The sequence below is a fragment of the Engraulis encrasicolus genome, chromosome 18, assembly GCF_034702125.1.
Source record: "Engraulis encrasicolus isolate BLACKSEA-1 chromosome 18, IST_EnEncr_1.0, whole genome shotgun sequence".
Taxonomy (NCBI): Eukaryota; Metazoa; Chordata; class Actinopteri; order Clupeiformes; family Engraulidae; genus Engraulis; species Engraulis encrasicolus.
In genome coordinates, this window is record NC_085874.1 from 17,390,517 (window position 1) to 17,413,430 (window position 22,914).

At 46.1% G+C, this 22,914-nt stretch overlaps 1 protein-coding gene across 1 annotated transcript in view; it reads right to left on the reverse strand.

The window, feature by feature from the left end:
• Positions 1–22,914, reverse strand: part of arid1b (AT-rich interactive domain 1B) — a 104,490-nt gene that overhangs the window by 11,373 nt on the left and 70,203 nt on the right. The window contains exons 9-16 of the mRNA XM_063222676.1: positions 21,675–22,041; positions 19,141–19,259; positions 18,822–18,928; positions 15,974–16,123; positions 8,287–8,496; positions 7,643–7,859; positions 4,115–4,265; positions 2,855–3,024 (exon numbers count right to left, since the gene is read on the reverse strand). Of these exons, the coding sequence (XP_063078746.1) occupies positions 2,855–3,024; positions 4,115–4,265; positions 7,643–7,859; positions 8,287–8,496; positions 15,974–16,123; positions 18,822–18,928; positions 19,141–19,259; positions 21,675–22,041 (1,491 nt within the window). The remainder of the gene's footprint in view (positions 1–2,854; positions 3,025–4,114; positions 4,266–7,642; positions 7,860–8,286; positions 8,497–15,973; positions 16,124–18,821; positions 18,929–19,140; positions 19,260–21,674; positions 22,042–22,914) is intronic.

The window sequence follows — 22,914 nt, forward strand, 5'->3', positions numbered from 1 at the left end:
AAGAAAAAGGGTTCTATGTTCCCCGCTGCTTCGAAGAAGACTGCTGCCGCATGGCAACGCGCAGGTTGTTGTTGCACCTCTGACAGGTTAGGTTTAGGGATAGTTTTGGTCAGGGCACAAATTACAACTCAGAAACATTGCATTTCTGACAGGTTAGGTTTAGGGATGGTTTTGGGAAGGGCACAATTAAAAAACTTGGAAACATACAATGCAGGGAACATAGGACCCTTTTTTAGGAAAAAGATCCTAAGTTCCCCAATCCCATTCAAAGACCGGGAAACATAGGACCCAGGAACATAGGTACGCTCCCCCTGCAAAAGATGCTCCCTTTATATATGCGCAGGTCTCGCTCATCATCTTCTGTTGAGTATGTTGTATCGCAGGGAGGGATCATTGACACTAATTACACGGTGAGAATGAGAATGGCGGGCAAGGATGATGGATTTTGACACAGCCCAACCACTTGTATGACGTGCCGTCCTGTGCTGTCCTGTGTCCAATGGAGTTGCCATCCTCCAGATCATCTCCATGTCAATTAGAGCAACATGGGGTTCTTTAATCGCAATAGGTTGGATGGAGATCTTCTGAATGAGCTTGTTCCCTTGCATCTTCCTGTATATGCCATTGTGGTTGAATAAGGTGAATAAGGCCACACATTCCTCAACAACATGGTGTTCTTGCAGCTCAGGGGGTCTTGAACCAGGCTTATCACTACTTTTGAGAGCACTTCTGTCCAATTCAGCAGCTCTTGTTTTGAGTCCCTCAACGAGCTTCTTTATGCAAGAATGCTTGGAAAATGTCAAACGTTCTATGTACTAGATCAGTGGTTCTCAACCTGTGGGTTGAGATCCCCTTTTTGGGGGGTGGGGTGTCAATGTAAGGAATGTCAATTTAAAAGACCATCACTGCATACAGAATAATCATCAAACAATGCTAAAACATTGGCCAAATTGTCAAATATTGTGAAAATAGCCCATCTACAAGCCCACTAGGCCTCAAAATGTGAGCCATTGTGGGTTTGTAGATCAGATATTTTCTCAATATCTATATATGAGAAATGAAATAGCTTGAATTGGGGGGTCCCCAGTCCAAATATGACTGTTTTGGGGGGTCACGGCCTAAAAAGATTGAAAATGACTGTTCCATCCATCTTGAAATTCATGGTCAAAACAAAGTTGTATTATCAAAATGATGTCAGATTTGGAATCCTCATGGTTGACTTGTATGAAAAAGTGTCTTCATACATGATTCTATGTCATTCAGATCAAAAGTTATTTTTTAGAGATGGCGCCGGACGCCATTTTGAATTTGCCTCTCTAGCAAAAAATGCCGGGATTTTTGGGAGGGACATGGGGGCTAAATCTTTTCAGTATGAGCAGACCTTTCATTTGAGCCTAATATTAAGGCTCTCTGACGATTTTGAAAAATTGACATTTAAAGAGCCAAAAGTGGCAGCCATCTTGAATTTGAAGGTCAAAATAGGTCAAATCAATCAATCTACATCATTTGTGAATTTCTTGACCCAAATAGTGTCAGAAACCATGTATTATGCAGCACTGTGGGCAAAACCATTAAAAAGTAAATTTCCAGCTTGGCTGGCAGCAGCCATTTTGGATATAGGGCTCTACAAAAATTTCCCCACATTTTTGTGAGGGGCACCCCGGCTCATTTTTTTATTTAACCTTTATAGATGACAAATCCAGTGAGAAACGAACCTTTCCTCTCCACGGTCACGGAAATTCTATAGATGACCCAACTAAGACACTGGCAGATAACCACGTGAACTAATTTTTTGTCCGACAGCGGTTTCCAACAATCAGAGGTTGAGTTGTGTGCAGCTAGGGTCGCGCAGCCAGGGTAAAACAAAAAATGAGAACCCCATGTATTGATGGTAAAATCAGAAAAAATGATAATTTCGAAGTGGTCTCTTCATTTTTTTCCATGGCGTCATGTAAACAAAGCCAGTAATTGCTGAATCAGCGTTCAACAACAGTGTCTCTACAGCTGTGAATGCGCTCATTAGAAGACTACAAGGCACCTCCACCAGCTGTCATAAATGCCAAGAGCAGTGACTGTGCATTCCCCCCCACCCCCCCCACCCCCACACACACACACACAGCTGAGCGTCATTATGTCATTGCATAAGCCCTTACAGCTTATGTGGATCATCTGCCCAATCATTAAAATATTTTAACTGTATTGATGATTTTTTTCTGTGTGTGTGTGTGTGTGTCTGCGTGTCTGTGTGCACGCGCCATGGTATTATAAGATGAATCCATGCAGAAGCCTGCACTGAAGCTACATTTACTAAGACTGCATACAATGAACAAAAACAAAACCTTTTTTTTCCTCTGTGTGTGCGCATGTGAGTCTGGATGCCCAAGGGTGGCGCGCGCGTGCGTGTGCGTGTGCGTACCAAAATTATTTAACCTGTTTCCACAGTAATGACCTAACTGATCACAGATACTGTCAGGACTAAGAGTGTGAACGAAATTAGTACAACATTGTGAAGTAATAATAAACAAAAACGGAAATACTGACATGACCTGAAATCAAGCGGGCAGAGTAGGGAGCCTATCGCCTGTGAATTGAAGCTTGATTTTGAACATGCTGGACGTTTAACGCCAAATTACAGCAGAAAGTCCGGTCAATGTTAGCTAATAATGTTTATTACATGATCTACACAGTTGCCGCTAATCAAAAATGTAAGGTAGCACAACTAAATAGTATTTGAAGTAGGGGTATTATCACGTTTTCAATGAAGTGGGCGGATTTTTGGCAACCTTACGATAGTATATATGTAGAGATTTGTGTGTATTGGTGCTGTATACTTGCATGGTACGGTAGCACTCACCTTTACGGGGCCCGTTGTAGGGGTCCTTGGCATCGTAGGCCATCCTCATGGCGGGGTCGGGGCCCATCCCCTGTGGGTAGGGGCCCCCGGGAGGCACTGTGCCGCGCTTCTGGAACGCTGGATCACTGGCCTCGGAGAAGGGGTCCTGCACACTCACACCGCCAGCACCCCTACACAACACACACAACAAAGTTACTAAGGTGTAACACACACAGGCTTCAGTTACCTATCCACACAAGTTGACAGTTTTCAAACTACTACTTTGAACATTAAGCCCCTTTTCTGTATTGTCTGCAATGTTTCACATGTACAGTCTGTTTTCATGTTTGCTGCTGTCTCTGTTATTTGACTAATTTGGATTAGGTCTCAACCAGCTTTAGAATGGCTGTCTATGGGCATCTGTTCTTAAGCACCCTAAACATTTGTTTTCAAAAGTATGCATCTTGCCAAGTAGTTAGGGGTGGTTCACTGGCATTCCCTAACAAGTTCGAAATAAGTCATAATAAGTCATGTTTTACTTGGCATTTTGTAAATGAAAGGGAAAAAAAGAATTGACAAAACTCTACAGATATGAACATGCCCATAGACTGCCATTATAAAGCCAGTTGAGACAAAATGTAATCAGCCAAATAACAGAGACAGCAGCAAACATCAAATAAATGGTGAAAGGGACTCATTGCAGACAATTCAGAAAATTGGCTTCATGTTCCAAATAGTGCAGTTGTCCTTTAAAGGGACACTGTGCAGGAAATGGTCAATAAAGGTACTGCAACTATGCTGTCCATTGAAACTGGGCTGTCTATTGCCAAATTTGATCTTTACATGAAAGTTTACTAAGTAATAATCAAATATTTCCTAGTATGGTCCAAGTAGAGTCAGCTAAGAAGCTATTTTTGGAAATTCAAAATGGCGGACCATGGAGAAGATCCCCCTTTTCATGTATTAAAAGTGCAATTTTTCCAGTCATAATGAATACTTAGAATTTGATGGTGGTGGTAAGTATTCACGAAAAAGGTAACATTAGTGAATGGGCAGCATGAATTCTGGAAATAAACAACAAAAAATCTCACACAGTGTCCCTTTAAGTCTGACTGAAGACTATGTCCTGAACACGCAGACTTCAACATTTTACAGCAGAACGCAATTTACGGCACAGCTACGAGCAATGAGAACAGTCATATTGGACTCTTAACACACCGCGCCAGTCTCTACAAATGCCATTAACACATGAGGACAGGAGGAGCGTCAGCCTCCACCGACCTGCCGCTCTGCTGTGGAGTGAGGGGTCCAGGTCCAGGGCCGTGGGGGGTGGAGGAGGGGGTGGGCGGCTTCAGCTCTCCCAGGGCCTCAGTCATGGAGCTGCTGCCGGTGGACTGGGGGGTCTGGGGGCCCTGCAGCGAGCCCGAGTTAGCTGGGGAGAGAAAAGGGGGGGAGTGAGAACATGAAAAAAATGTATACAGTATACTATGTGTGCGTTCCAATATGTGACCTTGCATCCTCCACTTGTGCTTGTGACCTCGTACCAGGAAGTAGTATGTCGTGATGACATCACTGACAACAGCATTATATTTCAATATCTCACAAAAGCTCAAGTCATTTTCTCATTTGCAAACTGGATGGTGAATGAAGAATAGTCCTTCAAAAATTGTTCTGGCTAGGCTGACAGCGGGGAAACTTGATTGTTTTCTCCATGGAGGCGGGGCATCAGCAAAACGTGAGGCCACAAGCACAAGTGGAGGACGCAAGGTCGCATATTGGAATGCACCCTATATCTGCTGCTGTATGTCCTATGCCAGTGGTTCTTAACCTGGGGTGCGGGCACCCCCTGGGGGTGCGCCAGAGATTACAGGGGGTGCATGGAATTTTGTTTGTGTTGAGGTTGTGACCGAAAGTTTGCTGGGGATCATTATGTACAATCATCGCAATTAATCACTTAAATCATTTTTTAGTGCGTACGAGTAGAAGTTTGGGGTTGGGGGTGCACGGCTTGTCTTGGGCACAAGTAAGGGGGTGCTTTAAGAAAAAAAGGTTAAGAACCATTGTCCTATGCATTGCTGTGCGTGTACACCAAGAGCGACTAACACGACAGAAGTCATGATTTCTCTATGGACGGTCGGCGAATAAAGTGACCAAAGCAAATTCGTTGAGAGCAAAGCGACCTGTGTGCTAATATTAGCTAATATCATGGTAATGAGCTATTTAGGGCGGTTCAACGAAAAGCAATTGGAATGATCATATCTTCGAATGTTCCAGGCTAACAATCCATAGACGTTATGTAACAAGCTAAATCAAACATATCAATGTCACATTCAGAGCGAATACAGTGAATTTATCATGGCAGAACTTCTTCAGCGACCTCGGCAGTTTAGGTCGCTTCTGGTGTACGCGCTCAGTTACAGGACACTCTCAGTCATGTCTTTAACAATCCAGGAACAAGCCCTGAAAAGCCCAGTGACCAATCAGTGATGTACTAAGCCTGCTTCTTGTTTTGTATTGGTCTCTGTGTTAAAATAAACGCAGAGCCTAACAATAAAGGTGATGTGAAGAACTGTATTAGATTGGATGTATGTGTCTAATGTATTTTGGTGTATACGGTAATACAGAAACACACCAAATATGTAGAGAATACCGTTATGACTAAACAGAGATGAAAATGCGCAAATGTATACTGGCTGAAGTATGAGTGATGGTGATTGTGTTCTGCAGAGAAATAAGGGATAGAGAGAGAGAGAGAGAGAGAGAGAGAGAGAGAGAGAGAGAGAGAGAGAGAGAGAGCGAGAGAGAGAAAGAGAGAGAGAGAGAGAGAGAGAGAGAGAGAGAGAGAGAGAGCGAGAGCTACTGTTCATTCTCTGACAGCACTACTACTTGATCTCCTGCCAGGCTCTACTACATTTCAGCACTGCGAGTAAACAATGGGGGTGTGTGTATCTGTGCATGTGTGTGTGTGGGTGTGTGTGTGTGTGTGTGTGTGTGTGTGTGTGTGTGTGTGTGTGTGTGTGTGTGTGTGTGTGTGTGTGTGTGTGTGGGTGTGTAGTACTGTGTGTGCGTGTTACACTGCCCCACTATTCTCTCACACTTCAAGCCCTGATGAACTCAAATAACCTCACTACCAAATTCAGAGAGAGAGAGATAGAGAGAGAGAGAGAGAGAGAGAGAGAGAGAGAGAGAGAGAGAGAGAGAGAGAGAGCGAGAGAGGATGGAATAAAAGCTGCTGCCTCACTGGTCGGGTAAAGAGCGGGTCAGTGTGAGGTCACTTTTGTTTATATCCCTCCCACTCCTCCCCCATTAATCCTCTCCCTGGGATCCCCCTCACCCCTCCCCTCTCCCTCCTCTCCCTCCTTTCCCTTCCTCCCGCTGCCTGATAGCTCTCTCTCTCCTCTCTCTGACCGACTGACTCTTTCTCTCTCTTCCTTTCTTTTTTGCCCCCCCCCTCACTCCCTCCTTCTCTCCCTCCGCCCCCCCATGTCTGACATCAGCAGCCATTAGGCAGATGGGGGAGGGGGGATTCCCTCAGCTGGCTGCCTGACAGCTATCCCCCTCCCCTCTCTCCTTTCCTCTCCCTTTCTTCTCTCCCTCCTCCTTCCCTACTTCCTCCATCCCCCCCTCCCTACTCTCCCTTCTCAGCGTATCACAATCACCTGTCAGATATTTGTATCCCTGTGAGTGGTGTCAAGTGCTGAGACTGAGACAGAGCTGCGCACGGCCAGACGAGGGATGGGGTGGTGGGACGAGACGGGACGGGGTGGTGGGACGGGATGGGAACAGACGAGTGGCAGGGCTTTTGCCGGTGAGTGTGAGAATGAGACAAAAACTACAGACACGGTGTTTGTGCATATAAGGTCATGCACTACACTTGACTGCACACTACAGTCTCCCATCCCATCATCCACTAAAAGGTAATATCCACAACACAGCATTGGTACAATAGCCACATGGTAGACAACAAATCATATCTTTTCACATCATTTTGCCAGGCAGGCTGGATGTGTAAACTACAAAACGGGGTCCCAATTTGACAAGGAAAACAGGGGTATAATTTGCAAGGGGGATGGGAAATATTGGAATTGGTTACATGCATTACATGATTTTCTTAGTTTATTTGCCATTACACGCTGAAGAAGGGCTCTGCCCGAAACGTTCATGGGCAAATAAACTAAGAAAAAAAATCGAAAGAGTGCTGTCCTTCGCTTCCTTCATTCATGAGTGTGATGACCACCATACACTAAGCCGTGCCATTCAACTTTAGTACCAAGAGGGCCGAATGGGTTTGCAAGGGGCACGTAAAAAAGACAAAACAAAAAACCCAACAAACTGCAGTCAATTAAAAAAATCTATTTCAAAGTCAGACATTGGGCCGCAGCAAATGTTAAACTCTATCTGGACTGTAATCTGGCGCACAGGGCGCTATTTGAATAGGCCTGAAGCAGAAAGAGCATGAGTGGGGGGTACTTGTACTATGATAAAAAAATACTTCAGGAGTACGCAAGACCAAAAAGGTTGGGAGACACTACTCTACTCTAGAGTAGAGATGCACCGGATCCGGATCCGGTTCCAGGATCCAGGATCCGGTAGCCGAGGCTTTTCAGTCAAAATAGTTTGAGCCAACGTGATAAAAAGGGCCCACGTGTGCGAGTAGGCTATGTGTTTCAACCCTTTCGTAGGATCCGGTATCCGGTTCCAGATCCGGCAGGATCTTAAGCACTGGATCCGGTATCCGGCAGGATCCTAAAAATCAGGATCCGGTGCATCTCTACTCTAGAGTATGTTGAACAGGATAAGCCTTCTCACCAGGTGAGGGAGGCTGGATGCGTGGCGGTGGCGGCTGCTGCTGCTTCTTCTCCGCGGGGGCGAAGGCGTCCGGTGGGGGCTCCTCGCCGCGCTCCACCTTGCATTCGTAAGCAAACAGGTACTGGATGTACTGCTTCTTCAGAGAGGACGCCGAGCTGCTGGACGTGCCCACGTTGAGGCGCGTGGACAACTCGCGCCACTTCTTGTTCTTGCTCACCTGTAGAGGAGGTGTGGAGGAGCAGAGAGGCCGTACATACTTATGGTGGATTCATACAGTAGTGGCAGGAGAGCACTTCTGAGTGCTATGTTCAAAGTCATGAAGTTATACAATCTCAGTTGTGTGGCTACGGTTTGAGTCTCGGGTGTAAAATTGTGATCGTGACAGTTCCATATCAATAGATGATATTTTTTCATATTTCATATTTTGTGATATTTAAATGTTGACCTAAACTTATTATAGAAGACTATGACTTCAACGAAAGAACCATTTCCTACTGCCCTACAGTCACTAGTCACTATTCCAGTATTTTACATAGGGAGTCAGTCTTGGCCTAATACTCTTGGATAGTGGCAGATGTGTAAAAATGTCAAATCTATACATCGTCCCAAATCAATACCCACTCATATATATATATAGCACTCACCATGGCCAGTCCTCCCATCTCCCGGACACAGACGTAGAGCTGGAAGAGGTCCAGGGCCTTCTTGCCCACGGCGGGCAGGTTGGGCACGGGCGAGCCCCTCTCGTCCATGAAGGACAGGTAGCGGTCCACCCACGGCCGGCGCTCCGGCTCCATGCCCAGCTCGTACAGACGCGTGATCTTCTCGTTGGTCATGGTGGCCGAGCTGTGCTTCTGTTGACAGGACGAGGGGGAGACGGGAGTGGGCAGGGGTGGAGGACGAGGGAAATACATGTAGAGAGAAGGAGATAGATAGATAGATAGATAGATAGATAGATAGATAGATAGATAGATAGATAGATAGATAGATAGATAGATAGATAGATAGATAGATAGATAGATAGATAGATAGATAGATAGATAGATAGATAGATAGATAGATAGATAGACAGACAGATAGATAGACAGACAGACAGACAGACAGACAGACAGACAGACAGACAGACAGACAGACAGACAGACAGACAGACAGACAGACAGACAGACAGACAGACAGACAGACAGACAGATAGATAGATAGATAGATAGATAGATAGATAGATAGATAGAAATAAGTTGAGGGGGGAAAAAAACAGCACGAGATGGTGGGAAGCCAGAGAATAAGAAAGTGAAAGAGGAGATACAGAGGAAAAAAATGAGAACAGTGAGTGAAGAGGAAAGAGTAAGAAGAGGAAGTATAAATAGTGGTTTAATAAAAGAACAAATGCAAAGTAAACACAGGAATGAATAAAATAATTCATGTGTGAGCAAGAGTGTGTAAACAAAGGAAGACAGTGAAAACAAAAACCGAGAGAGGGGAGAGAGAGAGAGAGAGAGAGAGAGAGAGAGAGAGAGAGAGAGAGAGAGAGAGAGAGAGAGAGAGAGAGGGAGAGAGAGAGAGAGAAGGGGAAGTAGAGGAAGGAAGACAAAAAATAAGACACAATGAATTTCACATCCAAGCAACAATTCAATTTTTCACACAAACACAAAAAACAACAACAACAACAACCACCACCACCACAAGACTGCCACAACACAGGGCTCAAAGGACAAGCTGCTCCCTGAATGCTGTTCTGGGATCAGTTCTGGGGCTGGCATGTTTATTATTATGTCATCATCATTATCAGGGAGTCGCTGGTCCAAGTGAATCGGCACTGAGATCCCTCAGCCAGGTGGGGAGGAGAGAGGAGGGAGGGAGGTGGTGAGAGGAGGGATGGTGGTGGTGTGGTGTGGTGGGGTGTGGTGCGCCTCCATTTGGCCTCCTACTGGTGGCAATCTGTGCTGCTTCAGGAGCTCATGCCAGTGTTTGGGGTGAAGCCTGTTCGCCTGCCTGGGGTGTAGCTGCCCTTCCCATGTAAGCATCCGTCGGAGACTGCTGGGCTGTGGGGGGATATTTGTGTGTGTGTGTGTATGTGTGTGTGTGGGCGTGCGTGCAGGCACATGTGCCTGTGTGGCGTGCGTGCAGGCACATGTGCCTGTGCCTGTGCGTGTGTGTGTGTGTGTGTGTGTGTGTGTGTGTGTGTGTGTGTGTGTGTGTGTGTGTGTGTGTGTGTGTGTGTGTGTGTGTGTGTGTGTGTGTGTGTGTGTGTGCGTGTGTGTGTGTGTGTGTGTGTGTAAGTGCCTGTGTGCGTGCGTGCGTGCATGGATCCGCTTGTGTATCCTCTCTCTCTCTCTCCAGTTGGCAGAGGTGCCTGTGAGAGTGCTGGGCCATGTTGTTGCCTAGTTCCCGCTGAGGGAAATGAAACACCCAGCGCTCTCACATGTCAGCTCATCAAGCACCTCTGAGGAGGAAACCAGGGGGACTCCAAAACACCCCCCCCACCTCTCCCTTTCCCGCCGCCCACTAAACACTCACTTATAATTCAATGAACCCTCCATCATGCTTACCCAGTCAGAACAGAATGGTTTCTTTACCCCCATGATCAGTGCAGGAGGGAGTGAGGACAATTTCACAGGGGATACATGACAGCACTAAGACTATGTGTAAATGCAATGAGAGAGGAGAAAGGGAGAGAGGTGAAAGGGAGGGATAACAGACTGAGAGAGAGAGAGCGAGAGAGAGAGCGAGAGAGAGAGAGAGAGAGAGAGCGAGAGAGAGAGAGAGAGAGAGAGCGAGAGAGAGACAGAGAGAGAGAGAGAGAGAAGGGGGGGTAAAGAAACTACACCAGTGCATCTTCAAGGGGAATCGGTCACATGGCTACAATACTGAGCGACTGCTGAGCACTTTCTCATCAGAGACAACAACCTTCAACCAGTGATGGGCAATCTGACTTCACAGGCTACCATCTAGTGCCATGTTCTAGAATCCACGAGTTATCGATTGTCAGGTGCATACTGTGCCCATTTGAAGACGAGGGAGCTGGTGGTGCATCCTTCTTGCACTCCTATCCTCAATGGCCCCCATGCTACAGTGCCATGAGAAAGTTTGGGCACCCTTTTGGAAAATCATTACATCGGTTTATTTCTCGTTTAACTTTTAATGTAGCAACTTCCTTTTAACATACAGTCCCAGGAAAAAAGTTTGTATACCCTTTGAAATTTCTTACCTTTCTGTCAAAATTGGTCATAAAACATGGTCTGATCTTCCCGGAAATCACAAGAAGGAACAACTAGAGTCTGCTTTAACTAATTCAACCCAAACATTTACAAGTTTTCATATTTTCATTGGCCATAAGATGTAAACATTCACAGGACAGCAAGGCATAAGTAAGTACACCCTTGCATTCAATAGGTTTTAACCCTAAATTAGTCGCAATAACCTCAACCAGATGTTTCCTGTAGTTGCAGATCAGATTAACAAAACAATCTGGATGTATCTGGTCTCCCTCTTCTTTAGAAAACTGCCTCTCGTCAGCAGGGTTTGTGGGATGTCTGGAGTGCATAGCTTTCTTGACTTCATGCCATATAATCTCAATTGTTTTTTGTCAGGGCTTTGACTGGGCTATTCCAGAATGTGTATTTCATTATTACAACTCCATTCTAAAGTCGATTTGCCTCTAAAGAATGAGTTGTTGTCACATTTCAGCACCCATCCTCTTGTGTGCTTCAACTGTGTGACAGACTACCTCACTTTTTTCTGTAAAATATCCGATAAACTTCTGAGTTCATTGTTCCACTGATAATAGCAAACTGAAAAGGGCCTGAGGCAGCAAGGTAGCCGCATATAATAATGCTCCCGCCACCATACTCAAAGGTGGAGATGATGTTTTGGTGAAGGTGTGGTTCTCCAGTTCTCCTCCAAACATTATGTTGTATGTTCCCCTGAACAATTCAACTTTGGTTTCAACGTTGGTCTACAGAATATTTTGCAGTAATTCTATGAATCATATAAATGCTTTTTCGCAAACCTCAAAGGTGCAGCAATATTTTTTGGACAGAAACCCCATTGATTTTAGATTGGCAGAATGAATCCCATGTTTAGCTATTCTTGGTTACATCTCCTCTTCTGAGTATGGTGGCGGGAGCATCATTATATGCGGCTACCTTGCTGCCTCGGGCCCTTGACAGTTTGCTATTATCAGTGGAACAATGAACTCAAGTTTATTGTGATATTTTACAGAAAAAACGTGAGGAAATCTGTCACACAGTTGAAGCACACAAGAGTATGGGTCCTGAAATGTGACAACAACCCATACTTTAGAAGCAAATCGACTTTAGAATGGCTTCATAATAATGAAATACACATTCTGAAATAGCCCAGTCAAAGCCCTGAAAAAAAACCATTGAGATTATATGGCATGAAGTCAAGAAAGCAATGCACTCCAGACATCCCACAAACTTTGCTGACGAGAGGCAGTTCTTTAAAGAAGAGGGAGACAAGATACAAACAGATTGTTTTGTTAATCTGATCTGCAACTACAGGACAAATCTGGTTGATGGTATTGCAACTAACTGAGGGTTAAAACCTACTTAATGCAAGGGTGTACTTACTTATGCCCTGCTCTCCTGTGAATGTTATGGCCTTATGACCAATAAAAATATGATAACATGTAAATGTTTGGGTGGAATTAATTAAAGCAGACTCTGATTGTTCCTTCTTGAGATTTCCGGGAAGATCAGACCATGTTTTATGATCAATTTTGACAGAAATGTAAGAAATTTCAAAGGGTGTACAAACTTTTTCCTGGGACTGTATGTTAAACTGTAGGGAAAGAGAAACATTTCAGCAGTGGAAGAATTTTCATAGGTGTTATAGAAAGAATTTTATGTGGATTTAAACAAAAATAGGCGTGTGCATAAATATGGGCACCCCAAAGAAGGTATACCATTAATATAAAGTACAGCTCACCTTTGCAGCACAAACTGGTTTTAATGACTTTGGAATCCCTTCAGTCACCAAGACAGACATGATTGGTCATTAAAATGTTATTTATCATACAAAATAGCAGACGCGGCTTGTCATAAGTTCTGTGGAATATGGTGGGCTCTGAACAAACTGTAGTTTGTTGAAAAATTGTTAAAAGGGCATGGCTAAAGGATGGTAAGAATGGTAACAGGCACACTACAGAACACCTCCATAGAATTACAAGACCATAGCTGCTGATAGTGGAGACTTAGACATGGGTCCTTCCACGTATACTTTTCACAAGGCAAAAGCTCATTGGATGGGTGACGAATAAAAAGGCTTTCCTGTGTATCCATCAGAAATAAGTTGTTAAACTTATGCAGAGAGCTTATCTGGACAAGCTAAAAGCATTTTGGGAAATCATAGTGTGGTCAGATGAGACTGAGCTAGAGTTATTTGACTTTAACAATGGGAGGTGGACATGGCAAAAAATGCACCCATAAATTCTATGACCTCTGGTCTAAAACACACCCTACTATAGGTCTGCGTGGATAGTATACACACTGTAAACTTACAGTTAAGGGCTTCACTAATTCTTTTCAAATAGCATATTTTTCAAAAGAATGTTCAAGTGTCAGTCACAAAATTAGATCTGAGCAGAGTTTGGACTTTCCAGCAGGACAGTGTTTGCACTGCACTGATCAAAATTCAACAATGAGTTAATGCAAAACAACAAGTACAATGTCTTGAAATGGTCATACCAATCTTGAGATATCACCATCATTGAAAAATAATGAATTTATTTGAACCAGGATGTCTAAAGAAGACAGATGACGGACCTGACGGAATTAGAGGGGTTCTGGATAGAATAATTGGCAACTGTTCAGCAGAACTTGTCTTCTTGTATAGCAAGTATCAAAAGCCCATTAGATCAGCAAAGGTGAGCTCTACTTCATATTAATGGTATACCTTCTTTGGGGTGCCCATATTTATGCACACGCATATTTTTGCTTAAATCCACATAAAAAGAATTCTATAACACCTTGAAAATTCTTCCACTGCTGAATTGTTTCTCTTTCCCTACAGTTTAACATATGTTAAAAGGAAGTTGCTACTTTAAAAGCTCAACGAGAAATAAACCGATGTAATGATTTTCCAAAAGGGTGCCCAAACTTTCTCATGGCACTGTACATAGTTTAATTTGAGGCATGCCAAACTGCCGATTCTCTGTAGTGACAGCACAATTTTGGTTTGAAAGTCAATCACCATGTGTATAAGAAACAGGGTTAACAAAAAAAAAATGTCCGTGAAAAATTGGATTTTGGGCGGTTAGAGAACTCTGATTACACTCGGCAACCATCATGTTGTTAAGTGTAACAGACCGAATACAATTTGGACAATTTGGACTGACATTTCACCATCGAATTTAGCCTACTAAACTGCCGTGCTGACGTAATCGGGCTGCGCACGCATTGTTGGAGCGAAATCAACCATCTACCGTACATTTGTAAAGAAAGTAGCCAGGTGTGTTTTTTTTCTGAAATAGGAAAATGGATGGTCACGATAATTTCAGATGTGAAGTGGGCACCACAGACACTGTCATTCCTGATGGTGTCTTCAGTCCAGTCGGTACGTTTAATTCCTTGTAACCACAAACCTCTCTTATGCTTCTGGAACAGCTTATTTTCTCTCGGAAGATTGTAAGGGCCAAAACATACCAAGGCGGAACGGAACGGTCGCGGGACGAACGCGGCCTTTCTGCTTAGTTTCGGCCGGCATGTTTTTCTCTGCCTTTCACACTGACAGCGTCGGTGTGCGCGGCCAGTCCTGTTCAAAACCCTCCCCACAGCCAAAGCTAGCATGCTACTCTGCCATTCATTTGAATGAGACACCGCCGGTCGCCGGCGTGAAAAATACGCTCGAGTTCTATTTTCCAAATGCAGCGCGGCGCGGAGCCGGCTCACGCGCCGCTGACGCTCGACTACCGCCGGTTGGTGTGTAAGGACATATGTTTCAATGTATTTTCACCGACGCCGGTAAAAAACGCGGCCGTTCCGCGACGCTTTACCGCCCTGGTGTTAAGACCCCTAACAAGTGTACTTTTAGGACCTCCATTTTTTACGAACCTACACACTTCAGGACGGCAGATCTTCTCTCTTTAGGGACTGCACTGTCTGTATGTGTGCGTGTGTGTGTGCTTAAGTCAACAATGCGCGTGCATGATGCATGATGACATAACTTCTAAACGGGTCAATTGAGGTTCATTATTCTGCTGAATAATATATGGCACTATACAGTAGTGTGCGCTCAGGATACCCATCACTGTTTTTAACAGATAAATTCCGACAAACTCAAATAAGATGAAAACTAACAGAGATGGAGAACCCAATCTTCAGACAGTAAAAACCCCTGCTGCATAGTTCATTTGAATCACCAGATCCCAATAAGCAAGTCATCGTATAAGTAGTGATACCAAAAGTGTACACAACCAGGAGGGGGAAGGTTAACTTTTTTAATCTGGGCTCTCCACCTCTGGAGCAAGCAAATGAAGTCCAATTTGTCACGTTGAAGGTTTCAGAAGCTTTTCAAGACGGTTCGATGGTTCAACAGGTTCTCCTTCCTGTCCCAACACCTCTTTTAGCGCATTCAGGCCGACTGAGAACCGACTGCTGGAGCCCGTTCCCGCACCTAATCATGAACTGGCCGTCGTCTCTGCGAACCGTGACGACAACGTGGCCGTCAGCAGGTTCATCCGGGTAACAGAGTTACGTGCGGGAAAAGTTCGGAGCCTGGTTTGAACACGGGCGGTTTGCAGGTAAGCACTTAAGTGCCGAACATAACTGGTGCGGGCACCGACACCGGCTTCGTTCTGGTCGGCCTGAATCCCCTATTTGAGAAAGCCAAACAGTTTCAATCAAGTTGGTAAAACACACATTGAGAAGATAGTCGGTTCCCTCGTGGCCACATGCCTCTGCCAAGAGGAGACAACTGATTGTCAATTGTGAGAAGGTTCGAATGGATGATTGTCGTAAGCCACAGTCTTGTGTGTTGAGAGGAGGAGAGAGTGGCCCAAGTGGATGTAAGGCATTGGCCAAGGGGGGGTTAGGTCAATTTTACTCTGCCATCGCAATGAGAAAGCCTCCAATGACAAACAAAAAGGGAAAAATGAATGAAACTCCAACACATTGTACTTGACCACTGTCTACTGTATGCGAGCACAAGTAAATGCTAAGAAAAAGTACTACCAATGTGGGGAAAAAAAGAAAATTGGGCATGAACCAAAACGATACACAACACAGAAGATAAAAAAACCCATTAGAAAAGAAAGGAAAAGGAACGTAGAAAAGGAGGAGGATGAGGAGAGAGAACAGTGCGTGTGGCACTTACAGTACTGCCGGGGGTCTTTGGCCAGGCGGGGCTGCTAATGTTATCGCTATCGTCACCGTGATAGGAGGAGGACAGACTAGCAGGACTGGGGGGCAGAGGGGAGGGGGTGGGGGGCTGGGACACACAGTGTAGCTGAGAGCTGTAGCTGTCCTGTGGCAGAGAATAGAGAAGGACACGCACGCACACACACACACGCACGCACAGATGCACGCACGCGCACACACGTACAGACCCAAAAGGTACACACACACACACACACACACACACACACACACACACACACACACACACACACACACACACACACACACACACACACACACACACACACACACACACACACACACACACACACACACACACACACACACACACACACACACACAGTGAGAAATGGATGGCTTAATCCTTTACGCATGTGCGCACACACACACACACACAAGACCAATTCATTCACACACACATGCACCACACACCAATGCATCCACACGCATGCACACAGCAATGCAGCTGCTGCACACACATGCACAGTCCAAAGACTGCATGCACACTCTTGCGCACACGCACACACACATGAACTTCAAAGCCCTCCAGCCCGTGCCAGCTCAGGGCTCTGTTGGCTTGTAATGGCTGACATTCTGGTCATTCTGTGACAGCAGCTTCTTAACCTCAGAATGGAAATTCCTCCAAAGAGTGGTGCTCTTTTCAAGCCATGTGCCACAGCTCAAAGCCCAGCGCTGTATGTATTAGGGGTGCACAGTGTTTAGGTAGCTGTCTACGCTATTGCATCATGCCACTGAATGAATTTGAATTACGGGTCAATACAGTAGCCTTCATAGAGGCATGACAGTGAAGCGTACAAAATTTTCCATGCCAGAATAAAGGTTCATTTGTCCAATTAGGTAGGCAGATAGAGAGCGTTTTTGAAGGACTATAGCATTTCCTTTTCCCTTGCTAGAACTTTGAGCGTGCTTGAGAGCATGCCACACTGGTAATTGGTGGTATGTCATAATACCAAACGATGCTGCTTAGTGAGAAAACAGCGAAACCAGTTAACTGTTTGATGAAAATAGTGCAGCTAACCACACATCGTAAAGTTGGTTCTCTTGTGCAGTAATCCTACTAATTCTAAGCTGTACATTTTGAGGGTATTGACTTAGATGTTCATTTCGACAAAGTCATCTTACAACTTAGTTATGATGTATGTATAAGGAAATAGTGTTTTTTGTGTCTTGGTTTTTAACTCAACCGTTGAAACACTATGATGCCTATTCTTCAGCCCTCAAGCACATGTGGACATCGCAGAGTAAGAGAGGTAATGTGAATGCTGCTTAGCCAGAGACAGCGGTTAGGGGTGGCGAGCTGAACCAGTTACAGTCATGCAGTCACAGGCTGGCACAAAGTCAGGCAGCCTCAGTAGAGAGGGAAGGGGTGAAGTGGGGTTAGGGGTTACTTAAACCCTTTCGTTTTCACTCCAACCCTGAAGGTTTCAGACAAGGTAACGGAAAAAAAGAACTCCACTAATGTAGCTGCGGTTGCCATGACAGCAGCAGGAAAGAAATCAGGCGGAGAAAAAAACAGGACAAAAACATTCAGATCTGACAGGGTTATGAAAAAAATGATATTTTATCCCCTTTAATGGATATGGACTGTCACTAGTCGATGTGTTCCGATCAACGTTGTTTCTTCTGTCTACAGTTATGAAAAGGTACCTCGGGGGGAGAGAGGGAGAGGAGAGGAGAGGAGAGGGGAGGAGAGGGGGAGATCAGGTGGAGAGAGGATACGAGGACAGCAAGGTAGAAGCTTTCCTGTCTCTTAGATGTGGAATGAAACCAGACACATATTTTAATATATAGTAAGGAAAGAGGGGTTGCACATATTGTTTCAAAGGAGACACGCCAGCAAAACATACTCAACAAAGAACAATATCAGAAACAGATAAACAAACCAAAAGGAAAAAATAGGTTAGTAGCTTGCACCGGAGCAAATAACGAGCCTCGGAGGAGCAAGAGGTTATTACTGCATTGTGGGCTTTGTAGTGGTTTTGTTTTGAGTTCGCACCAATCAGAAACGCAGGCGGCGGCACAGTGCGAGACATGGGTCGCTCGGCAGCAGACAAGCAATAGCACATTCGCTTCCAAAAGAAAGAAGAAAGGGGTTTTGCACTGCTCGTGGAATTACAGACAGCGTTTCTGTGAGACGGGTCATGTTCATGCTCAGACGAGACAAGAGCCGAGATTATACAGGCTTTCAAAACCACCTTACAACATGTTTCATGCTGGCTGAGACCTTGCTCTATTCTGGTACGAACAATGGTCTATACACTTGTCCAGACCACTTTTTTTCCCTGGATTCCTTTTAGCCTGGCAAGGGATGGGAACATCCTTCTATAATAACCTTTTTTTTATTCTGTCAAAAAAAATTGCTACTGCTGACAGGTGTGACAGGTCCATGGTTGAGTGAATGCCTGTGACAGCCTCTGGCGGGAGCAGAAGAGGTGAGTGGTGTAGGAGCAGCCTCAAGGTCTCCCACGTACAGCGTCTAACAGCAGTAGATTTTAGACGGGCTCTGAGCATGTAAGTAAGAGTAATGTTAGGTAGTGCTTGGCTTTCGATCGGCAAGCCAAAAAAACAGGTTTCCTGAATCCAGAGCACTGGCATACGGGCGCATGCTGAAGTTAACTGCAAACTGACGGCACACTGCGTATGAGAGACGGACAACAGCAGCATCAGGCCCAGAGAGAGAGAGAGAGAGAGAGAGAGAGAGAGAGAGAGAGAGAGATAGCTAGAGAGAGAGAGAGAGAGAGAGAGAGAGAGAGACTATCCACAGCGGGATGTTCTGGCCGTACCTTGGGTTTGGGGGGGTCAGGAGGAGGCACAGCAACCTCTTCCTTGTGCTCTGCCCTCTGTTTGGCATCCACAGCCCCTGGGCCATCTCCCTGCATAGCCATAGGGCCTGAGAACACACATACACACAGTATTTTAATATAACAGTTTATGGAACCATAGACAGTAATTCAAACAAAGCCGTGGATTGTCACAAAGTAACAAGGCCACAGACCAAAATATTTATTTTACATACGGCCAACACATATGAACACGGCTACTGTATGTGCCACATATTATATGCTGTATTATATGGGGTGACAAGTTGTGTGAAATCTTAACCTGGTGGTGGGGTGTTGTATGGGGGGCCTTGGGGCGTCATCCTGCCAGAGCTACCCCCCGGTGGCTGGTTGTAGGGGCCCCCGGGGCCCATGGGCGGCATACCAGGGTACCCGCCCTGCCTGTGGAACAGAAGATAAAGACGCTGAGAGTTAACAACGGGCAGAGAAAGAAAAAAAACATGGGCATATGTGATGGAACGGTGCAAGGGAACAAAAAACACCACAAGGCTGTTAACATGCATGGAAGTTCAACACCAAAGTCCTTTTTGAGTCTGCTAATAACAGCCATTTCACAGTCACAGCCAAAGAAAGAAAGGGGGAATCCGATGCCTTAAAGAGTCATCATGCCTTGAAAGAAGAGAAAAACACACACGTAGGAAACCAAATCTGAGGAAAAACAGAACAAGAAAAGTGTGTTTGTTCTTTTATTTACAGACACTCCTTGCTGACTTCAGGGGCAAAGCTCTGTCTTTGACATCTAAGCTTTTTATTTTCTGGCACAGACTACAAGCAATGGGGGAAAAAAAAACAGTTACAAGTCTCGCTTTGGCATGGACTCACTTACCCCCCTTGCCGACTTCTCCCATTCTGCTCTACCATAACATTTTTCCAAAACTGCAGAGGCTTGGATGTAAGGAAACGGTAATGTTTGCTTTTGCGTCTAAGATTTGTTTTGGATTTTTCTTTCGTCAGGAAAATACCCGGTGGCTGTGGAGGAGTCGCTCCATCCTCGCACAACTGCCAAAAGAGCGCGGCTAATTAACACACGTGGAGCAAGTCAACGCTCCGTGCCAACATTCCCAGCTCTACAGCACACCGCCACGGCTCAGTAGCCTTGGAGGCCGAGAAGGAGACGTTTGAAATTGATTGCTTAGTGCAGAGATTTTTTCACCCAAAAGACTCCCTCTCCTCTAGTAAAATTTTTACAAATATTTCCATGATCCGCCCCCCCCCTCTCACATAACTTCCCAACTAACCCACCGAGCCAACCTCCACCCCAACCACGTCCTATAGAGGGCACTGGAAAAGAGTAAAAGTACAGGATGAAAAGGTTAGAGAAACATGCGTTCAGTGGAGTGTGTGTGTTTCAAAGCGGTTAGGAGGCGTGCGGGTGAGTGAAGCCCCTTCTGGAAGCCCCTCAGAGGGCACCAGGCAGGCAGCCGTCGAGTCCAGTCCAGCTCACACTGCAGCTTAGAGGCCTTCAAACACAGCCCACTGCCTAGGCCTTCTGGAGGTCCACACTGCTGGGCAACTGAACTACTGTATACAACCCACCTTCACACATTGCAAAGGTGTCAGATGGATTAGTGATGGGTGACCTGGAAATGGATGCAGACAATCCAGCAGCACCACATTAGCGGGTTTGTTCAGTTTCCATCTACTAAATACAGGTGATTTCAATGCCTTCTATGATTTCACAGCACCTGGCCAACAATTGTGATAGTCAGTCATCTATTTCAGGTTTTTTTTTGCCAAATCTGTGCTGGTGTGGTGCTGGATGACGGCTCATGAAGCCAGACTACCCATCACTGATCTGAGCTGCCCTCAGATGGCATTATTCTGTGCGATAGCCCTCAGGGTTGTAAAAGTGAACGCCACAGCAAGGGTGGAGCTCCGTTGGGCAGAAGAAAGGGATCAGTGAACCACAAATGGCAACTTGGCTGGCCCAGGAGCAAGCAGCCCTGAACCGCACAGCACCTACCCGTACTGCTCAGGCTGAGGCGGCCTGGGGGATGGCTGCTGCTGGGGGTGAGGCTGGGGCTGGGGCTGGGGCTGGGGCTGGGTGGAGGATCCACTGGGGTGAGGATGGGGGGCGTGTGGGTGTTGAGCATGAGGGGCACGGGGGTGGGGGTGGGGGTGAGGGTGAGGGTGAGGGTGAGGATGTGGCAGCTGTGAGGGATGTGAGGGGTGTGAAGGGTGTGAGGGATGCGAGGGATGTGAAGGGTGTTGAGGAGGATGTGGGGAGTGTTGAGGATGTGGAGGGTGTGGGGAGTGTTGAGGGTGTGAGGGATGTGAAGGGTGTGGGGGATGTGAGGGATGTTGCTGTTGCTGCTGTTGGTGGTGGGCGTGGGGGTGGTGGTGGTGGTGGGGGTGGTGGGAGTGGGGCGACGAGAGGGGTGCCGGTCGACCTCCGGGCCCAGGAAGGCTGGGGTACCCTGGAGATCTGGCGAAGGGGGGCCTAAAAGGGGAGAGGAACAATCTCTGTGGTCAGGCAGAGGTATACTAGAAGGTCATAAAAACACTCAACAATCTGCCAATCTGTGTCGGTCAAATTCACTTAGACCTCGGAAACAATGAACATCCCCTGTGACTAGTAAACTGTTAAAAAAAAAGCAGAGGTGTCATTATCAGATACATTAAATTAAACCCCCTCGCGTTTACTTGATCCCATCGCCTCACTTCAACTCAGTGAAGCCACCCGTGATCGAAGCAAATTGTGGGGTTTCCATTTCTGAACTTAGCTGAAACGTCCACGTCCTTCATGACTTTAGGGCATATTTTTCAATAATGCCGTTAGCTTAATGCCCATCTCACCTCGTCTGTCCAACCGAAGGGGAGCCCTGCATGCCCCCCGGTGCTCCCGGCTCCTGCGCTTTGCGTCCCGCCCCTGGCATGGGCGGCCCCATTCCTGGCCCCATTCCTGGCCCCACAGACTGCGGTATGCTGGGCGAGGTGGGCGCCATGTTGTTTGCGCTGGTGCCACCCGGGTAGGGGCGTCCGCCCGCAGCCGTCTGGCCGGGTCCCGGTCCCCTTCCGGGGGGCACGGTTCCGCAGTGCTGCCCCGGGCCCTGGCCGTGCATGGGGCTTCCGGCGTTCATGCCCAGGCTGTTGGCCATGCCCTGCGGGCCGGGGCCGCTGTAGTTGGGTGCGCCTCCGTAGTTGGCCGGTCGAGGGTAGTTACCTGGAAGACACAAAGAGGGAACAGAGACACGACAAATTAGTTGTGAGTCATTTATGAGCCAAGTTGCTTGCCTGGTCGAAATTAGCCATTTATACAACACTAAATATCAGGCTTGTACGAAATTCCGAATGGAAAGAATTTCAATTCAAAGTAATGCCATAATACGAACACTAGGTGGTGGTGTTCTATGTACTTTCAATGGGTGGTGTAGATTAAATTCAAAGAAATTCAAGGTAATGGCACCACCTAGTGTTCGTACTATGGCATTATTTTGAATTGAATTTTTTTATATTCGGAATTTCGTACAAGCCTGCTAAATATGGCACAGAAGGTCTGGCAGGGGTTCCACTGGCATGATCAGCTAGTCTACAGCAGCATCTTGCAAGACCTATCAGTCAACAAGGAGCATGTTCATGAGAACTGAACATTTGAACCCTGCAAACAGCAGCCATTCTTTGAGTCTGGAGAGAAAAGTTGTACCTTCAAGCAAACATTTGTCATTGCATTGCATTGCATGTCAAGCATTTGTCAAGACAGACCAACCAGACTCAGTGAACAGCTGGAAGAGGAGGAGAAAGGCAACACTCAATGATTTCACTCGACAGGAGGTGTAAATTGAGCATAATTCCAGACGTGGTGGAATGTCGCCTTGGCACTGAACTGCAGTGCCTGTGGAGGTTTTTAGCCCTACAGGCTGTTGTGCAATGAAAAGGGTTATGGGATTGGGTGCAGGCAGATCTATTTATTTTGAACTTAAGCAGAAAAAAACCTTAAATCAGCAAAGTGAGACCCCCTGTGCAATACAGCACAAGGTGCTAGTTTTGACCAGGCTATTAAGTTGCGGGAAGCTACTGGGGCTTGTGAGCACCATAA